Genomic DNA, 18,849 nt, shown 5'->3' with positions numbered 1-18,849 from the left:
ATTCAAAATTTCCCCAAAGCTGTGGTGATGAAATTCCACTTCATTGTAATATCTGTGGAAGGTTGAGACTGATGTTTCCCATCTCCACGCCCAGGAAGAAGGGGGGAAATTGTATAGGAAAGTGCATTTTCTTTATTAAATGTTTAAAGCTTTGCTATACAGTATCTATAAATATCAGGATAGGTACAATCAATAAAACCAATCAATATAATAAAAAGCAACAGTAAACCAAGAGAAAAGCAAAATAATTTATAATTAATAAAGCTAAAAAGTCTGAGCAAATAACTAGATCTTAGTTTTATTTTGGCAATGCTGACACCAGCTGAGCCTTCAGAGTTATCTGTAGCTTTAGTTACTTTCTTAGTAGCTTTAGATTTAACTACAATATATTACATGTTTACTGAAGATGTCCTCTACACCCTAAAACTAGGGAACCAATACACAGCTTTTACTTACGATACAATTTTACTAAAGACAGTATGAAATTCTTTTAGAAAAGTGGCTTATAATGTATAGACAAGAAACACTGATGTTGTAATAATTCCACTTTTCAGCACCTCAAAGTACACAACCACTTACCCAAATCAAACCAGGTTCAAAGGTGAATGAAGCATTAAAAATACAAAGCAGAATGCAATTCCATATTGAGTTTGGCTTCATCCTATTGTGATTACTGTATTGGTACATATCAGCCTTGATCTGGTCAAGTTCTTTTTAGTGATTTCTAAAAGAAGATGCCAAAGTCACAAGTGCAGATCAACTAGAAGGCCTCCTCACCCCTACAGGAACCTTGTCACCACTGCAGAATAGCATTCTCCAGAGGAATGATGAAGTTACCCAAATGATTATGGTGACATAATGGCAGGGCTCTTTCACAGCCTCAGGTAGCAACGGTGGTTCTTTTCAGAGGGCATATTCATGCCACAAGCTGCAAGAAAGACATTTGGAGCATGGTTACTGTCCAGGGAGGCCTGCTTTGGCTTCTCGGTGGCCACTCCATTCCCTTGCCAAACAGCTGGAATGGGCTGGGCTGCCTTCTGTGACACAACGGCATCCTTTGTGGCAGAGACAATTTTATGGTCAACTTAAGCAAGCGATCCATCTGGAGTCAGACTGTCCCACAGCTCTCAGCTTTCAAAGCTAGCGAGTTCTTGGCCAAAGGGGAGGAGGAAGGGAACGAACACATGGGAGGGAAGCAGAGGGAGGCTGTAACTGGGATCTCTTGAAAAATTATCATCATCCCTGTAAGGTTGGGTCCTGACTGTCCTGGAAACACCTACTCCTATGGCACTGAAGCAGCTAAGAAAGTTAGGAGCCAATCGGTACTTGGATGGAAGGCTCGGTTGTTACTCTCTTCTTAAGTTTGCAAAGGTTAAGTATAAGTACATGCTAGACTATAAACAAACAAGGAATTAAGCTTCCTTGCTTGAATACATTTCAAATAGCTTGTGGCTGAAGTTGCCTTGAAGAAAAGACATACCTGAAGGGCAGCCTTTGTCTTAACTTCTTGCTGATCCTAACTGGTATTTTTCTCATGAAGTCAGCATATGCCCTTGTCACCAAAAACTCTACCACTATACAAGCCAGGGATACTTGAGCTTCAAGGAAAGTAGGGTGGCTGTGTTCCTGCACAAATTACTTCTATACTTTCAGTGTGAATGACTGGAAGTTTTCTTCTGGTTTATCTTACATCTCACTTTTCTAGAATTCATCTTGAGTCTTCCCTTTAGAGAGGCAGTTACAGCCTATTCACACAAATGTGAACAACAACAGAATTTAACCAAATAATCTGTGCTGATTACCTGATACTGTGTGTGGCCAATCTAACTTTCACAGTCTCATTCTTTCAGATAGATGCTTTTTTAAAAAAGGAGCTGAAAAGGGCAGAAAAATAATATACTGACCTATATATAACAAGAGGGTCCTTATTATACTTTAGGAGCAAATCCCGCACAGTTGCAGGGGGACTGAGTCCTAAGAATTTGGCTCGTTCCCAGCGTTGCAAACGGGTTATCCCTGTCAGCAGAAGAAAGTGATTAAAGAATGGGATATCTGCAGGAAGCTTCCTAATTCGGTTTATCTGTGGTTATGAGAGCTTAAGGATGATTTATGAGTTCCTTTTTTCTATGTTAATATTGCTGTTTGTCTGGCATTATCAACATGCATAGCATTCTGCAGCAGAATTGGGTATACTTCAGACTTGCAAGCTCTATTTAGTACTTGGATCCATCATTCAAAGCCAAGTACAGAAGTCATTCATTTGTTTTCTGTGCCAGAATGGAATATACACAATTCTTTCCAATAAAAATCCAATCATATTTTTGTCCAACATCTCTTAATTTCGACAATGTATTTTAGTGGCAGTGGGGAGAGTAATTATTTTTGTGCTGCTACACTAAAGCCTCAATTTTAAAGAAGGCCATTCAGCAGATTTTGGATGCAACAGAATTTTAGTTTGGACTTCACCCCCAAATAACAAAGACTGTTGTTTCTGTAGCAGTCCAGACAACTGACATAATGACATTATTTGCATCTCTTAATGTGCATTTGCATAACAACATAATTTATTAATAAATATTTGATTTTGGAGAAAAATAACAAATTATGTAAATTTGGATTTAATGGATATTTGGCTTCAGTGGACACACCTTCCCCCCCACCCTAAATCAAGGCTGTACTGTATCATTAAATAACTGGGTATAAAAAATAGTTGCTGATCTACTGCAGATGATCTGCAAGAAAATATGATACAGCTTTTATGAAGCATGTCTTTGCAGTGTGTAAGCTTCTGTTAAAATGACATTATATTCTAACATTTGGCAAGAAGAAAACAGCAAAAAAAAGGGCAAACATTTTCTTCTTTCATGATATGCACTTGGTCTTAGTTTTAGTAGATAGCTAGAAATTCTTACCAGTGCAAGGACCGTATTGCCAGCTGAAATCAAACTGCTTCAATATTTCCAGCTGATCTGGCTGTGCAGCATCTTGCAGGTGAGATTCTGCTTGAACTAAGTCTGAGAAGAAATCAACCCATTTTTATTAACAGGTGATGCATAAAGGGCTTAGGGTAGCACTTGTGTTACCTCCTCTTTAGCCAGTTCAAAAATCTAAACAGCAACAGCCATACTGTTTGCATCTATACCAGTGTTTCTCAAAATGGCAACTTTAAGATGTGTGGACTTCAACTCCCAGAATTCCCCAACCTTCATATAGGGGAAGGGGGAATGCCCAAATAACGGTTCAATTGCATTAGTATCATTAAACCACTGCTAATAGTAGGGGCTCCGTACTAGGCATCTCTAAACACATGGGAAATGGAATTTCGTAGTCTTCCAGATTTTATTTTTGTATCAGTTTCTTCCCTCAAAGCAGCATCCAAGACATTTTTCAGGCCACTGAGACAGAGAATCAGTTAAAAGTGGTCTCAAAAATGTCATCTTTTTGGAGCTGTCCAAGAGGTGGCCGGGGACCTCATCATCAATAAATTCTGGAAATCTTATGTGTCCACAGAAGCTGCTGGAAACGTTGCAGTGACTGGTCATTGCTCTAGGTGAAAAGAATGCTCCTTTTCCTCTCTCACCACCTCCACTCTTGTTCATTGTTCTCCACTTCAATTTTTAATTAATTAATTTATTATTCAAATATCTATCACTGCCCATCTCCCCCAAAATGATGGAACTGGCTCGGAGTTGCAATTTCTTGAGTTCAAGTGGGCCAAAGGTTCCCACTGGGGTGGTTGGACTGGCTGCCCTGACCTCTGGCATGACTCTCGTGGAGTCTGATGTGTCACTCTTTGAGATGTCTTCACTGGATGGACAGGCAGAAGGTGCATTTGCACGCCTCAGTAGCCTCTAGAAGAGGTCCACCTCCTAACACTAACCTAGCTATAACATCAAGCCTGGAAGCTAGAAATAAAAATAACGTTGGTGTGCAAGTCTCGTTTTCTCTCTCCTACAATAAGATTCTAGAAAACAGAAAAAGAAAGGGAAAATTGCCCTCCTACCTTACTCAGGTGAGGCACCTGCCAGGATGCCAGGCACAAAACAAGTGTCTTAAAAAATATTCAAAGAGGAAGGAAGGAAGGAAGGAAGGAAGGAAGGAAGGAAGGAAGGAAGGAAGGAAGGAAGGAAGGAAGGAAGGAAGGAAGGAAGGAAGGAAGGTTGGACGGACCTGGGCTGCTCTCTAGTATCCACTTGATCCCACTACTGCTACCACATGGCAGCACAGCTAAGCCTGCAGGGCAGGCAGCTGGAGTTCCCAACCTCCTCTCCCAGAACCCTGGCTCTGCCTCCTGCCTTGGGGTTGCAACTTAGTGCTTTCCAGGGAGTCATGGAGAATGCAGCTTATTCTTGGCAACTGCAGAGAGCACAAACAAGCAGCACAGACTGTGTTGTGTAGCCTCCAGGATTGTCCTGAAACAAACCAGCTTCCCTCCACACAACCATGTTGGCACTGACATGGCATGGAATGTTGTGGGGGCAGCGGGGGAGTGCTACTGTGTCTGGTGGGAGACCTTCCTTCCCCAAATGTTGCATTGGGAGCAGTTGGCTCAAAGCTGCCAGCATCATTCAAAAACCTGTCAGCCCTTCGAGGCAGACCAGACTAGGAAACCAAAGTTATGGATGCTAGTACTACTTCGATTATAAGGTTACCCTAACAGAGTCTTGCATGCCTGGATGTGCCTCCCCACTCCCTCCCTTTATCTTCAAGGTAACTAGGGAGGGTCAAGCCTGAGACACTTTCTCAAACTACATTTCTGCCTCGGACTCAAATTTCTTTTGTCTGACCATTGTCTTGGTTGCAGTTCTTCCTCCTGTTCCTCAAGGTTACTCTTACATCCCATTACAGGGATGTAAAGGCAGGAAGCTGACTTAGTGGCAGGAAGTTGACTAAGAAGCAGAGAAACAGTGAAGGGGTAGGAGGCTGGGCATGGCTGATAGAGAAGAAAAGGCTTCAAGGAGGAGAAAGGGCGGGTGGAGGAAGGATCCTCTCTGTGTGGGGATGTGTTCACACAGGTGAGTAGAGCAAAGAAGTAAGCAAACCCCAAACCTCTTTCTGACAATCATAAAGAAGAGGAAGAAAAAAAATCCTCCTGGCTTCTCTCCAGAACAGACATGCTTCCCAGTTTTGGACTGGAATTCAGTAACATTGTTGGCTTGTTGAAGGTCTCCTAACGGGGTCTACAGAGCCAAAAGCTGGGAGAAGATGACTCTCAGCAAAGGCTGGGCTGCCACTAAGAGGAGTTGCCAGTTTCCCCTTCTGCCTCCAGTGACAACAAGAAAGGTGAAAGAATGGGGTGGGGTTCCCTACCAACCAATGAAATGCTCAGTATGACCAAGCAACTCCTGCACTGGCAACAGGTTGACTAAATGACCTCTGAGGTACTTCCCAACTCTGTGATTGTTGGGCCCTGCTTGCTGAGGCAAGTGGAAACTGCAGGTCCTCAAAGACCCACCCACTGAACAGAAGGGGACCAGTGCTTGTTTTTCTGGCATGGGTGTGAAGAGTAAAAAGGCAGAGGAATCCACCAACCCAGCCACAACACCAGGCCATCCCAGTGGCCAAAGCAGGGGGAGGAGATGAAACCCACAAAGACATTCCTGAAGCCAGATTCATTTGCAGCTGGATTGTTCAGGGGAGTCAAGAGCCTTGAGGCGAGATGGGGAAAAGGCCCTTAGAAGCGCTTACCCTGGGGTGGGCTGTGAGTCTCTTTTGCTTTCTTACTCCCTCGTTTCTTTTTCACCACTTGGAAAGAATCTGTGATGAGTCGTTTCCTGCCCATAGCTCCATATGAAGTCCGGGGGTGTTCACAGGCTGCTCCCAAGGAAGAGGAAGGAGAAACAGAGAGGCTTAGACCAGCAGCCTGCTTGATGAGGGTTCTTGAACCCGTCAGAAGCTTCTGTGCTTCACCCCTAGCTGCCCACTTCAGAGCAGAGGTTCCTGGTCTCATTCCCACCTGCGAGACCGGCTCCCCACCTCTTCAGGGGGAAGAACAAAACCTTCTGGTCTCCCATCCAGAGCCTTATAACCACCTTAATGTATTCTAGGACGAAGTCTTGCCACTGCAAGATTAAGGCTGTGATACGAGGGCACTACAAAGTCCTGTCCTTAGGCGGAAGAGAAAATCAGCGGAATGCCTCCCAATCCCCAGCGTACAGTAGACAAATTCCTCGCGAAGGCTACAGAACGCAGGGCCGGACCTTCCCACCCAGATCCGCGTCTTCGCTTCCCATCAGCTTCTCTTCCCCTCCGGCCCCGAGTAACACTTTCCTTCGCTAACAGCCGCCGTCCCTCCCACGACTTAAGCTTTACTCCCAGGTGACCCGGAATCCATCCAGCCTCTCGCTCGCTCTCTTCCTCGAGGGACAGAGAATTCCTCTCCTTTGCCGGAGCAGCAGCACCGAGGAGGTGGAGGAAGACAGAAGATGCCTCCCCCCCACCTCCGGTTTGGGCCCCGAGATGCTTTCTGCTACTGGGGAAAGAGAAAGAAGCCAACCCAGAAGAAGTGAGGGGGCGCCGTCACCAGGAGTGGCGCCGGGTCGGAGCAGCAGCCGAAATGTCTCGTGCGAACGCTGAAGCGGAGGGGGGTGGCGGCGGCGGCGGCGGCGGCGGCGGCACTTCTTGCCCGAACACCCGGAATAGCCCGTGTGGCGTATAGTTATTGTCGCTGCTCCTTTGGCTCAGCCAATGGCTCAGCTGCTTTCGCTTTGCCTTGGAGGGAACTGGAGAGAAGGCTCCGACGGGCGACGCCAGCCGCTCCGCTGATGTCGGGGAAATGTGCTGAACGGAGCCTCCTCGCAGCCACTTTTTGTAAAAGGCATTCATTCCTCTGTGTGATCTGTACGGAGAGGTGCCTACTGAAAGATTAGCAGCCTTTTAGGCATCAGATTCAAGGATCGCTGAATTTTTACTTTCTTAATTAACTTAGGAATGATTATTCAGAGCCAGTTTGGTGTAGCGGCTAAGGCGTCAGGCTAGAAACCGAAGGACTGTGAGTTCTAGTTCCGCTTAGACACGAAGCTAGTTGGGTGACCTTGGGTCAGTCACTCTCTCTCAACCCTAGGAAGGTTTGTAATTGCCACTTCCAAGAATGTTGCCCTGAAGGCACAAAAGAGAGTCATTTGAGTCAAGCTCAGTTTTAGTAACTTCACGGACCTTCTAGTAAGTTCGTGCACCTTCCTGGCAGCAACACAGAAATGGTTTGCTGTTGCCTTTTTCCTAGTCTTTGGCCATAATATTTCCTGGAGGTTTCTGACCAGACCCAATCCTGCTTAGCTTTAGAGCCCAGAGGTGTTGCCACTAGGCCATCTCAAAATGTGCTGCTGTTTGAGATCTCCCATTCTTCTTTTAATAGGCAAAATGTTTCAGCTAGCTATTGGTGCAGAGAAGGATAGGAAGACTGATCACATTCAGGCCAAAAGTGGAATTTGGGAGAATATATCAGACATATGAATTATGCTCCACCATTATGGTTTCAGGCTGTAAGGAGACCTCTGCCTATCACTGCCAAGATGAAGCAGCAAACAATTGCAGATTGCACGTTTTTGGAAATTATACAAATCTTTACTCATTTACTCAAGCCCATTTCCATCCTTAGTCAAATTTTTACCTCTTTGGTTTGTGGAAAACGAAATAAATAAGACACTTTTCATATTAACAAAGCAAAAAGTAATTTATGTTGGTATACTAGAAGTCAAGTAAAAGCGAATATAATAGATTTATTTAGTGATAGAGAGATGACCCTCAGAAAATGAAGCTGCAACTGCAGGAGGTAACAAATCCTATCCATGAGGGATCCCATAGTACCGGTCAACTGGGCTCCCTTTGCATTTTAGGAGGAACAAACAACTGAAAAGCAGTTCAGTATTGGGGGCATATCATCATTTTCTTAACCATAGCCTAAGGCAGAGAATTCGGGAAGTCATTTAAAAGAAGAAAGTGTGGTACGGATGGATAATTTTCAGTCGTTCTCACATAGGCTGGATAAACGCATGCCAGGCAAGGACATCACATGAAGGACATCATGTTCTGCCCTGATCGTTAAGGTTCAGCTATCTTTCCAGTCATTCATAGAGCTGGCCAGAAAAACAACAACTGTGAATACAGTCCTTAGTGAGACTCACAACCTGAGTGGAAATTATTGAATGAAGAGCAGGGGAGGTTAATGCCCCCACTGGTATCAAAAAGATTCAGGGAATTTCTCTGTAATAAAACACAGAATGGGAATGAGCTATGTGGATTGTAGTAATAGAAGCAAGAACAACATGCCAGACAAGCAATGGCAAGATGCAGAGCCAGACTCAGTGGTTCTCTAATGTGGAAGCCGTGGTACAAAGGTGCTCACAGACATTATGGCAAAACTGTAATTTCTTCTAGTCTTATCTGGGGTTTTACATATTTTACAATCCAACTGCTAAAATGATAAACTTGAATTCCTATTTTGCAGTTATTCCCTCTTATTCTGTTTCCAGTACTATAGTATTATAAACCTGGGGTGGGATGGGGAGGTAATGTTATATTCTGCTTCTCCTTTACCTGGAAGACCAGTTAATTATAAACAAAACTTTAATAGTATGAACATTGTATGAACCGATAGGATATAATAGAAGAACATCAACAAATCTCCTGAGTTCTTAATTGTTGAAGGATGGCCACAAGGCTATCAGTATTTCTGTTTTGTTTTATAGATATGAGTTATCTCTCTTCTTTTTCTTCAGCCTGCCATTAGGAACTGCCCTGTTAATCCTTTATTTGAAATCCAGCAAAGCAACAAGTTACCATGTCAACAGACTTCTCTTTGGGTTTCTGGCCAGCTCCATAGCCCATCTGATTTTATTTTATCTGTTGTTATTTTCATTACAAAAAATGGGAAGCTACACACAGGAGAGCCAAGGGCCTATCTCGAGCATAATATTGATTTCTAAGGATGCTTCTGCCCTATAGACCCCAGAGGTGCTCTTTGAAAACAAAAGGAACTTCAGCCAGCTCCTTTCTTTGGTCATGCGGCCACCTGCCCCTGCCCCCAAAGTCAGAGGGAAGCTTAGGGGGAGGAGGGAATCCCGGGCAACTCCAGGGAATTGTGGGAAACCATATCATTTTGCCTTCTAGTAAGTGAATACTTGTGATTGGCTACGTTTACTGTGTCAGCCATTTTGTGACAGTTCTCATAACATGCTCTCAGTGTTCCAGATGGGTCATTTAAATTATATTTTCTGAGGTCTGGAAAAAAGAAAAAGCAACAACAACAACAAACAAATCAGTGATGCCCTTTAAAAGGTTAGAAAATGTAATATAGTTAGTCACAGTAATAGACCATTCTGGAAAAAAAACATTAGACTTATGTCTTAAAAACTGTGTGTGTGTATACAGTATACACACACACACACACACACACACAAACATACTGTGACAAAAGGTGCTTCCAGATTGCTAGCTCTTAGTGCTTTTCCAGGGTCAATTTTTCATATCCCCCCCACCCCGGTTGCTCTCTAGAAAGGAATCATAAGATTCAAAATTGTGAATGTGGGGGAGATGGGCGGTGATAAAAATATGATAGATAGATAGATAAATAAATAAATAAAGGTTGTGCTTACTCCAGCAGCGCAGAAGAGACTAAATAAAATTAATGCCCAGGAGAGCGTTCACTGAGCAAAGTGAGGCATGGGGTTTCACTGGTGTGGGTGCTTCCCTTGGCTGCTTCAGAAGCTGCTGCCTGATCTCTCTCTGCGTACAGAGTAACTGTGCACAAACACGCCCGCAGAGGTGGCAGGGAGCAGCTGAAAGAAAGAAGCTTTAGTGATAAAAAAGGAATGCTTTGGGCCTCCTGCTTGTTCCAAAGCACCTCTTTCTTAGGATTTGCACAGCCCTAAAATATCCAAATAAATGCATATATAGAGAATAAAAATCACTTAAACACAGTAACTACTCACCCCATAGAACAGCCATCAGTACATCCTCTGCGACAACCTGTAAAGACAATCTTCCTTTTACCTAACCTGCATGACCCTCTATTAACCTTCAGTGGATGAGCCTGGTTTCTAAAATTACTTGTCCTTTTTCTTATTTTTATTGTAGGATCATTGCAGCTGTTCCTCATATGAATGTTGAGGCATGCATATTTCTGGAGACTTGAATGCAGGGTGTTGGCTAGTATTCTCTGCTCCAGCTTAAAAAAGCAAATCTTTATGCTAGCCTAGTCCATGCGTGCAACTCGAAGTAGTAACCCGAGAAGCTTCCACTACATATAAACACCATCATCACCCCACTTATGAAGAAACCTGTCCTGGGATTCAGGGACTTGGCCAATTACTATTAAACACCCTTTAACACCCTCTTCATCAAGGAACCTCTACATCTATGTTTGTCGTTGTTGTTGTTTATTCATTCAGTCGCTTCCGACTCTTCGTGACTTCATGGACCAGCCCACGCCAGAGCTTCCTGTCGGTCATCAACACCCCCAGCTCCCCCAGGGACGAGTCCGTCACCTCTAGAATATTATGTAGTATCTGTATGTAATATCTATGTAGTATCTGTTAATAGTTCATCTGCTGTAGTACAAATCGGATCTCCACAGCAAAGAGACTGGACTGGTCTGAAAACTGACACAGGAGGGGAGGAGGAATTGTGTAGCTGCCTTTACGAAGACCCAGCTTGCTGAAGGTGAGCAGGTTGCTGGGACAGAGTATTGATGATTCCTAAGGGAAAATCCTGGGTTATATTGAAATGTGAGCTGAAAGGGAAGAGTGGCTCATTACAGCTAGAAGCAGAGAAGCTGCACTAGCTTGTGCCTGTCTCTTGGCATGGACCTTGGATAAGCTTGTTGTTTTCATGAAACAGATGGCACCTCAGTTTGGAGATGACAGGAAAGCATGGAGAAGTGGACTCTCATTCAGGTACTTACTATGTCTCTTGGTTCTACCCAACAGCTTCCAGCCCCAAAGCTATGCTGATCCTATCCTGTCCTTCCAAACTGCGCCTGCTGAAGGGAATGCCGAGGAAGAGTCTCCCTCAGGCACACACGGTAATTCAGAAACATTTATTATAACGTGGGTAGATTCTTGACAATAGCCTCATTTTTCCAATACTTAACATTTGGCACTTAAGAGCAATAAAATATATCAGTTTTTGCTTACACTTACCAAAAATTTGGGTGCAAGAAACAATTCCTTGAAAATACCTGTACTAGTACATGATCCATGCAACATAATACATGTTGTAGAATAATAAAGATACACAGGTACACTCAGCCAGATGCACTTAATGGGTGGAAGGAAGGAGGAAATGTTATCTAGTAGTCCTTGGCCAGCCTTCACTAAGGCACTGCTGCTTTTTTCAAGGAGGCCACCTTTGGCTGTTCCAAACTAGAAGATATTACGCAGATGAAGTTACTCCCATCATTTCATCTCCACATTAGAAAAAAAAAATTGCCTGGTAAATGGCTGATGAGAGAGACATGAGGAAGAGGTGAATCAAGAGATTATATATGAGTTCCATGCCTTTCTTCTAGATTGTCACAGATCCCTCAGATGTGTATGCCAATGCATATGCAGCATTTTATCAGGATCTGGATGTGTACTGGAGGCTTCTAAAGGATACAGATGCTGTAAACTGGGCCAACTCCTTCCAACTCTGTGGTAACGGTCCTTTTTGAAGGGGTGGAGTAAAGGCATTGTGTTCTCAGATCTTCTTCTACAGTATATATGCAGTGACATCTGAATTAAAATGGCTCAAACATTCTTGAGCAATTACCACTGAATTCAGAAGAGAAAAAGAACATAATGATTGCATGCTCCCTTCTTACATTACTCCAACCACTAAGTGTACAGTGACGTTATCAGCTTTTGGCAACATTTTCTTTATTGTAGCCTTAATACTTTGCCTGTTCCTCTCCCAGTGTAGACTGGATCCATCTCAACAGCTTGTATGGCCATCAAATTAAAGATGACACACATCTAAAGTAAACTGCAGGAATGGTAGGTTGGGTTGATCCAGTCTGTGATCCTGGTTAAACAGAGGATAACTGTTGTTATCCTGGTGACACTGAGGGAGGGGAACAAGTATGCAATGGAAGAAAACCTCAGAATTAATTTTCCTTCTAATGCAACTAGCGGGCATTATCTTCTGGATCATGATGACAGTAATGGTTCACATGTAGTTTCCCTGTCTCCATCCTACCTAGATACCTGTATCAGCCCAATTCCCCAACCTAATGTCCTGCATCTGCTATGTAAAATAAAACTGTTTCCTGTCTAGTTAGTTCTTCAGATGAACTGCTGAGGTGGCAACTTGGATATACACCTCTGAAATCCTTCCTGTTTGTTCTCCCAGCTCATGCACACAGACTTTTCCTGGTAAACAAGTACTTTACTATTTTCTTCAGGGAATCAAGAAGGGATAGCTGAAGCTACTCAGGATGCAGCAGCTGCCAAGCAAACAGAGTTATCTGCAACTCCTTGCATCCTCTATGTGGTTCCTGATCCAAATAAACTCCATGCGCCTGGGTGAGTGACTGTCCAGTTGGCCATCACCACCATTATAGTGTTGAGGATGATGCAGAACTGTTAAGGCATTTGGAGGCCTTTGATATGACCGGGCTCCCATGGTCAAGCCTGCTATTCATTCTTGAAGTCTGCATTCACATTGCTTTTGGGTCAATCAGGTGCTAAAATCAGTAGGATCCCTGTAGGACACATTGATTCCTCCAGTGACAGAGAGATAGGGTCAAACAGGGGGTTAGGTGCAGTAGGGAGCCTGCCTAGCAAAGATAGAAAAAAACAGTAATAGGCATGATGGCCCCTGAAAAAAGGATTCATCGTTTAAAAGTGTAAGCTTTTGGGTTTTCCTGAATTCTTGCCTTCCTGAAGGCAAGATGTTAGAGAAAACAGGGGATGTGAAATAATGCTAAAACAAATCTGATCAGCTGTTTCAAGCACTGCAGTACAAAATCAGTCTATTTTGTAGACTGATTGCATATTTCACAAAGTGAAAGTTTATCCATTAGCAAAGACCATGATGTAGAATCACATTTCCTCATTTTGGTCTTTTTGCCTGTCCAAAGCCCAGTTAGTCTGGCCTGGGGGGAAAGAGGATCTGAAACTCCCATCTCATAACAATGAAATATTTGCATCTTGTTCATTATTGCTTTATAGTATGTGAGACACTGGGAATGCTTTCTCATCATCATGGGTAGCATTTTTTAAAAGGGCAAGCCTGTGTTGGCATCATGGCAACCAAAAATAGAATTTTGCACTTTGATGGAGAAAAATGAAACCAATTCATGATTCTGCACTTTTACAGAAACAGAATTATCATGAATTGTGCCCTGGATAAGCAGCTGCCCTTCCTGAGAATAACTTACAGTTGTCTGGCTGGCCAGTGTTGGACTAAATGGATACGCTGATAGCTTAATTCTCTGTTCTCATCTCTTTGATGGTGTTCTTCTTGCCTTTCATCTCTTCCAGGCTAGAGCCCAGCTTCACACTTTCCTCCTTGAATAGTTCCCACGTTGATCTACTGAATGAAAACTGGGCCTATGGCGCAATGAACAAAGCTGCAGGTATCTGGCCAAAATGATGAGGGCTGGAAGGGCTCTGGAAGCCATCAGGTGGGGGTGGAGAAAAACCAAGTGGCTCACAGATCATGGAGTGTCCCCTCTGGGCATAGGAAAGCCTCCCAGATGCTTCAGTGGATCAAGCCTATGGAGAAGAATTTCTCCGCAATTTCTGTGATGGTCAATTTGTCTTGAGCCTTAGTTAGCTTGACAGCCAGGCTATTCCTCAACGTCTCATTCTCTGACCTAAGATAATATTCAGGATTTGGATTCTATCTCATCCCCAAGTTCTCCACAGATCCCTACAGCTGCTGGAGGTGAGCTCATTCTGGCACTTTGGGAAGGTGCCAACTGCTGACCACACCCAGCTCTTTCTCTTCATCACATACCCCTAAAGAGGCAGTGAGTAGCTGGGCATGCTACATTGGTTATAACTGTCTGCATGAAGAGGAGCAAATGGAAATAAAATTCTGGCCAAAGAGCTGCTTTGGTTCAATATAAAGTTGGGGCTTGAGGCTTAATGTTCATTCCTGTGTTTCATAAGATATTGCATTCCACTCAAAGAGTGGGTTCATGATGTTTGAATGTATAAATTCTCTGACCTTATTTGTTCTCTGGGATTTCTGGTTGTGACTTGCACAAATCCATTCAGCACAACTGCTACCTTTCCTGAATTAACTCTGATTTGTCCATAGCTGTTTAGGCCCTGTTTGCATCAGGTGTTGACTCCTGCAAGAGGCTCTAGTAGGGCTGTCCTTCAGGGAACTCCATTGACATTACTAGTGACATTCTCACTGTCACATTGTAAAGCCTGCAGTGCTTCAGGACTCAATTCCAAGTCCTGGTCTTTGCTTGTTATCTGCCTGTCTTTTGGTGGGGAAGAAGGAAGTAGACTCTGTTATTAAGATCTGCTGGGCAGGCTCTTCTGAGGGTCAAACAAGAAATATAATGAAATACAGATGTGACAAAGGGTACTTAGTGCAGTAGTTTAAAAAAGAGTTATCTCCTTAGCCAATCAGAGGAAAATTCTGAGCAGCCCATATTTTGGTAGCATAAATACAATCAAACTAGGAGTTACCGCTGCCTGGGGGCCTATGAGCATGGAGGGCCCAATCAGACCCACGTTCGTTCAAAAGACCAAACCTGCTCATGGTTTGCTGTGGGGCATACCATTGAGGAACCTAGACATTTTCCTAGAGTGGCAGCCAAATCAGTCAGCTTCCCGCATTTTGACTAGGGCAAATGCTAGACGGAGCAAAGAGGTACCAAAAAGCCCTTAACTGTCTTTTCTGTTCCTAATGGTCACCAAGAGTTCTGCACCCAGATCTGGTAGTCCAAGTATTGTGGTTACCCTCCAGCTCTGCTCCACCCCTCAGGGAGTGCACCAAGCTGCTGCTGCTGTCACCATTCCTGAGAGTGACTTGTTCTGGTTCTTTCCAAATTTAGCTGCAGGAGAGGGATAAGAAAGAGTGGATTGTCTTCCTGATTGGCTCATCCTTCTTTACCAATGGCCAAAATGGAAGTAGAAGTATTACTTCTGTTGTGTGTATATATGTGTGTACCTACCTACATCTACACCATTGTTTTTATTTCTTTTGCATAGGCTTGATGGTTCTCTCTCTCTTTTTTTTTTTTGGTAGAAAAGCATTATAAAAGGAATACATGAATATAACATAAATATGCGTAAAAACTATGCTTAGCATGGACAAAATTACAGCTCTCCATTAATAGTAACATTCGTGCCCAATGCCTCTTAGATGAAGCTAGCAACTCCTACAGAGGCCTAGACCAGTCCTGAGATGCAGCTGATAGTCCAGACAAAAATGCTGCCAGATTTTATGCTCAACCAAGTTAGAAGGGAAAAGGGGGAAATGCAGCACACATAAAATGACAGAAAACTGACAGACATACCCAGTTTGTGCATACAAATTCCAGTCTACCAAACAGGGATTGCCTTGGCACCATAGAGACACAACAGTGTCCAATCTGCATAATCTACCATGAAGTCCCTCTGGGTTAGTGTCATGCCCTCAGTAAGGAAAATGTATGATGGAGATGGACATGAGCTGCATCAGATGCAATGCTATGCCTTCTGTCAGTCCAACCAGGTAAACTAGATCAAGAATCAGCTCCATAGGATGGCTAAGAATACTTTTATTGAGAATGACTATAATAACAGAAACTTGCAAGTCTGATTGTACTGTGCTTCTTCCCCTTATTATACTCATGTGAATTAGGGAGATATCTGTCTTACCCGCTTACACATACTTTCTGCTTGTTTTGGACTTAAGCTATGTTTTTCTCCTCATTGCTTTGTTAATGGATCTGACTTAACTCTGTTAAGGTCATCTACCGTACTCTCTATGCCTTTAACCTGAAAAAAAAATGGAGACACCAGACCAAGGCATGAGTACTAAAGTGGAACAGCCAAAACACAAGCACAAGTCTATTCATAAGCTCCAATGCCAAAGTCTCCTTTTCTCTCCATTTGTTAACTAAAGGGGGACTTTACTTTTGTCCCTAAACACAGCCAAAGCCAATGGGGCTTTCTGACAGGTTCTGCAAAATGTGTACAGACCACTGATCAAGGGATTGCTGGTTCAGATTCCAGCACAGGTGAACCAGATCTTGCACGAATCTGCTCTTCAACCTCTTTGGCTGGGGAAGAGGTTGGGCTCTTCAGCATTAATCTGTTCTGCTTGGCGTGTTAACCAGCCCATAGTAAGCAAGGTCACCAGCCCCACCCCATGCTAGCTCCCATGGAATAGCAAGGCCAGAAGATGGTGGCATGAGGATTGGAAAGCACCGTAGCCTGCTTCCTCTTGTGTGAACCCATATGGAGGCCCTCAGCTAATATGGGATTATTTTTAAGTTTTGGCTCATTTTCCCATTTAAAGATTAAGGAGGACTGAGAATAACTAATTGCCTTCCTGCTATCACTTTTGTACTGAATTTGAAGGATTGAATATTTCCCTACACGTTGGATTTGCCATTTTGAATTTTTAGCTTTCTGTTCACTTTCCCTGGGACCTGCTTGTTAGCACACTTTCTCTTGTGCCAATTTCATTCAGAAGTTTTTCATTAACTCATTAACTCCTATCTGCGTGAGTCAACTATCTAGTGGGTGCAATAATCTACTGCTTGAAAAAAAAAAAGGATTTCACAGAGGCTTTTTCAGAGTTTTGTTGTGAGCCTGAGCAGGCCTTTAAAGAGATCTTTTTCAGATTGCTGTCAGGTTATTCTGCAGAATATTCGGGACATTGGGGAGGAAATTATTTCTAAAGTGTGTCATCTGCTGAAGATGTTATGGAAGATGAAGATTTTGAGAAGGATGGAGATCTTCAACTGACAGCGAGACTGAAGTAATGCCAGACGAAGCCTACATTTTGGTGTTGAAGGGGTTAAAGTGACAGTCTGAGCTGCAGATTACAAGGAGAGCTGTTTTTCTGAGGGATTGTTATGGCGCTCTGAGGAAATGTTATGGGAGAGGAGAGTATCTGCTTTGTGGGAGTTTTTTGCTGAGAAGTTTGAGTTTCTAAGGGGCAGTTGGGCTGTTTGATTTTTGCAAGAAAAATGCCTTGTGTGTAATAGGGAGATATGTAAATGTCTTAGTATATTTTGAAGTGGGGTAAAAATATAAGAATGTATAATTGGATTGATAATAAGGCTATTATGATTTCATTTCTCTTTAATGATTTGGATTAAGATTCATTGGACTACAATTTCCAATATCCCCAATAAACAGGGTTTGTGGCCCTGGTTGAATTCTTCCTGCTCTGAACAACATATAGATGGCCCTGGAGAGCTGGTTGTGTCTGCCTTTGGTCCATCTTTGCAGCCATCTGCTGGAATCTCCTGAAGGTGGGAAAAGGACGAGAACTTCTTAGACAGACATACATATAGTATTTTTCTCTAAACCACAGCAATGTTTTTTGTTACTCATGAAACTCAGAAAAAGTTTGCTGACCATCACAGATGCCCGGAGTGGAAATTTAAAGTGGGAGATCTGGTTTATCTCTCTACTAAATTTTTATGCTCCCAACAACCCTCTAAGAAACTTGCTCCCAAGTTTGTTGGACCTTTTCCCATTACTAAAATAATTAATCCTGTGACTGTTCAATTGCAATTACCTCCCACCCTAAAAAGACTTCACCCTGTTTTTCACTGCAGCTTGCTTAAACCTGCACCGGACCGTTCTAAGTGGCAACAGCCTGCAGTAACCCCTCTACCCATCATGGTCGATGGCCACCACCATTTTGAAGTTAAAGACATTCTGGACTCTCATTTTTTTCGCAAATCTTTACAGGACTTAATTCAATGGAAACATTTTCCAGATCCTGAGTGGGTTAATGCATGTCATGTTAATGCTCCTCTTTTAACCAAAATGTTTCATGCTAAGTATCTTTCTAAGCCCTCTCCTGCCTAGCCTCATTCTTTCATTTACTTAATGATTCTTTGATTTTTGTTAATCTGTTTTGGGGTGGCGGTATGTCAGATCCCCCAATCAAAGGTTTCACAGAAACCCTTATCAGGGCATCTCCCATCATGTGTGAATGCTCGAATGATCAGGTGCTGACACAGTGGCCTTAACTTAGCACTATGCAGACCTTTGCAGACAGACTTTTCTATGCAGACATTTCTTCATTTTCTTAACTCTCACTTGCCCCCTCCCCAATTCATAGAGGTTATTCCTTACAGTGACTTTGATAAGGAAGCTTCAGTACTTTCAATTTTTTGGCTCACTTTTAGCCTAGAGGTAAGAGGGAAAAATGTTTTCCTGAGCCTTGGGGAATTCCATCTTCTAAGTGTCTATGACACCTTGCATAGTTCTGGCAAATAGACAAAACCACTCAACTTTGGGATCAACGACATCATCCCAGGTCAGCTCAGCCTGCCTCATGATTCTTGCTGCATAATAGTGGGGCAACATGGAAGATGATCCAGGCTGGCTGCGGTTGCCTCCTGTCTTATTGACTCCCACAGGTACTACCTTGGAGGTAACTGCAGACTGCCTAGATCAGCCTTTCTCAACCTTTTGACCCTGGAGGAACCCTTGAAATATTTTTCAGACCTTGGGGAACCCCTGCACATTCAGGCTCAAATATAGGCCAGAAGTTACAAAATTATTATATTTGTTTCATGTGTAGGCCTGTATATATGCATTAACAGTGTTCTCAAATTAAAAATAAAGAATGAATTTTACCTCTTTAATGTGAAATTGCCTGAATTTGAAATAATTTTTTAAATAAATCGTGATCTCCCAGGGAACCCCTAGTGATCTCTCACAGAACCTGAGGGTT

The 18,849-nt window shown here is 43.1% G+C and overlaps 2 protein-coding genes and 2 long non-coding RNA genes across 6 annotated transcripts; 2 read left to right on the top strand and 2 right to left on the bottom strand.

Moving 5' to 3' along the window:
• Window positions 1–109: 109 nt before the first annotated feature.
• POLD4 (DNA polymerase delta 4, accessory subunit) lies at window positions 110–6,595 on the bottom strand. 3 transcript variants are annotated; one of them, XM_063289032.1, is made up of 5 exons: window positions 6,497–6,595; window positions 5,689–5,814; window positions 2,913–3,014; window positions 1,905–2,016; window positions 110–928 (listed from the first exon to the last, which is right to left on the bottom strand). In XM_063289032.1, the coding sequence occupies exons 2-5, from the start codon at window positions 5,780–5,782 to the stop codon at window positions 904–906; spliced, it is 333 nt and encodes a 110-aa protein (XP_063145102.1). In that variant the 5' UTR covers window positions 5,783–5,814; window positions 6,497–6,595; the 3' UTR covers window positions 110–903. The 3 variants fall into 3 exon arrangements, with proteins under 3 accessions (XP_063145102.1, XP_063145100.1, XP_063145101.1); XM_063289030.1 differs by lacking the exon at window positions 6,497–6,595 and adding an exon at window positions 6,033–6,427; XM_063289031.1 differs by lacking the exon at window positions 6,497–6,595 and adding an exon at window positions 5,925–6,032.
• A 37-nt stretch (window positions 6,596–6,632) lies between these two features.
• LOC134487309 (uncharacterized) lies at window positions 6,633–10,034 on the bottom strand. Its single transcript, XR_010066843.1, has 3 exons — window positions 9,930–10,034; window positions 9,140–9,219; window positions 6,633–7,098 (listed from the first exon to the last, which is right to left on the bottom strand). It is a non-coding gene; the product is annotated as an uncharacterized LOC134487309 (long non-coding RNA).
• Window positions 10,035–10,256: 222 nt separating this feature from the next.
• Window positions 10,257–11,016, top strand: LOC134487308 (uncharacterized). The gene is made up of 3 exons (XR_010066842.1): window positions 10,257–10,362; window positions 10,527–10,659; window positions 10,926–11,016. It is a non-coding gene; the product is annotated as an uncharacterized LOC134487308 (long non-coding RNA).
• A 172-nt stretch (window positions 11,017–11,188) lies between these two features.
• LOC134502463 (glycine N-phenylacetyltransferase-like) lies at window positions 11,189–13,572 on the top strand. The gene is made up of 4 exons (XM_063310860.1): window positions 11,189–11,197; window positions 11,507–11,633; window positions 12,380–12,500; window positions 13,461–13,572. Exons 1-4 carry the CDS (start codon window positions 11,189–11,191, stop codon window positions 13,570–13,572), a joined length of 369 nt encoding a protein of 122 aa, XP_063166930.1.
• The last annotated feature ends 5,277 nt before the right edge of the window (window positions 13,573–18,849 follow it).

The sequence above is a fragment of the Candoia aspera genome, chromosome 1, assembly GCF_035149785.1.
Source record: "Candoia aspera isolate rCanAsp1 chromosome 1, rCanAsp1.hap2, whole genome shotgun sequence".
NCBI classification, from domain to species: Eukaryota; Metazoa; Chordata; class Lepidosauria; order Squamata; family Boidae; genus Candoia; species Candoia aspera.
This window is presented reverse-complemented; position numbering and strand designations above follow the sequence as displayed.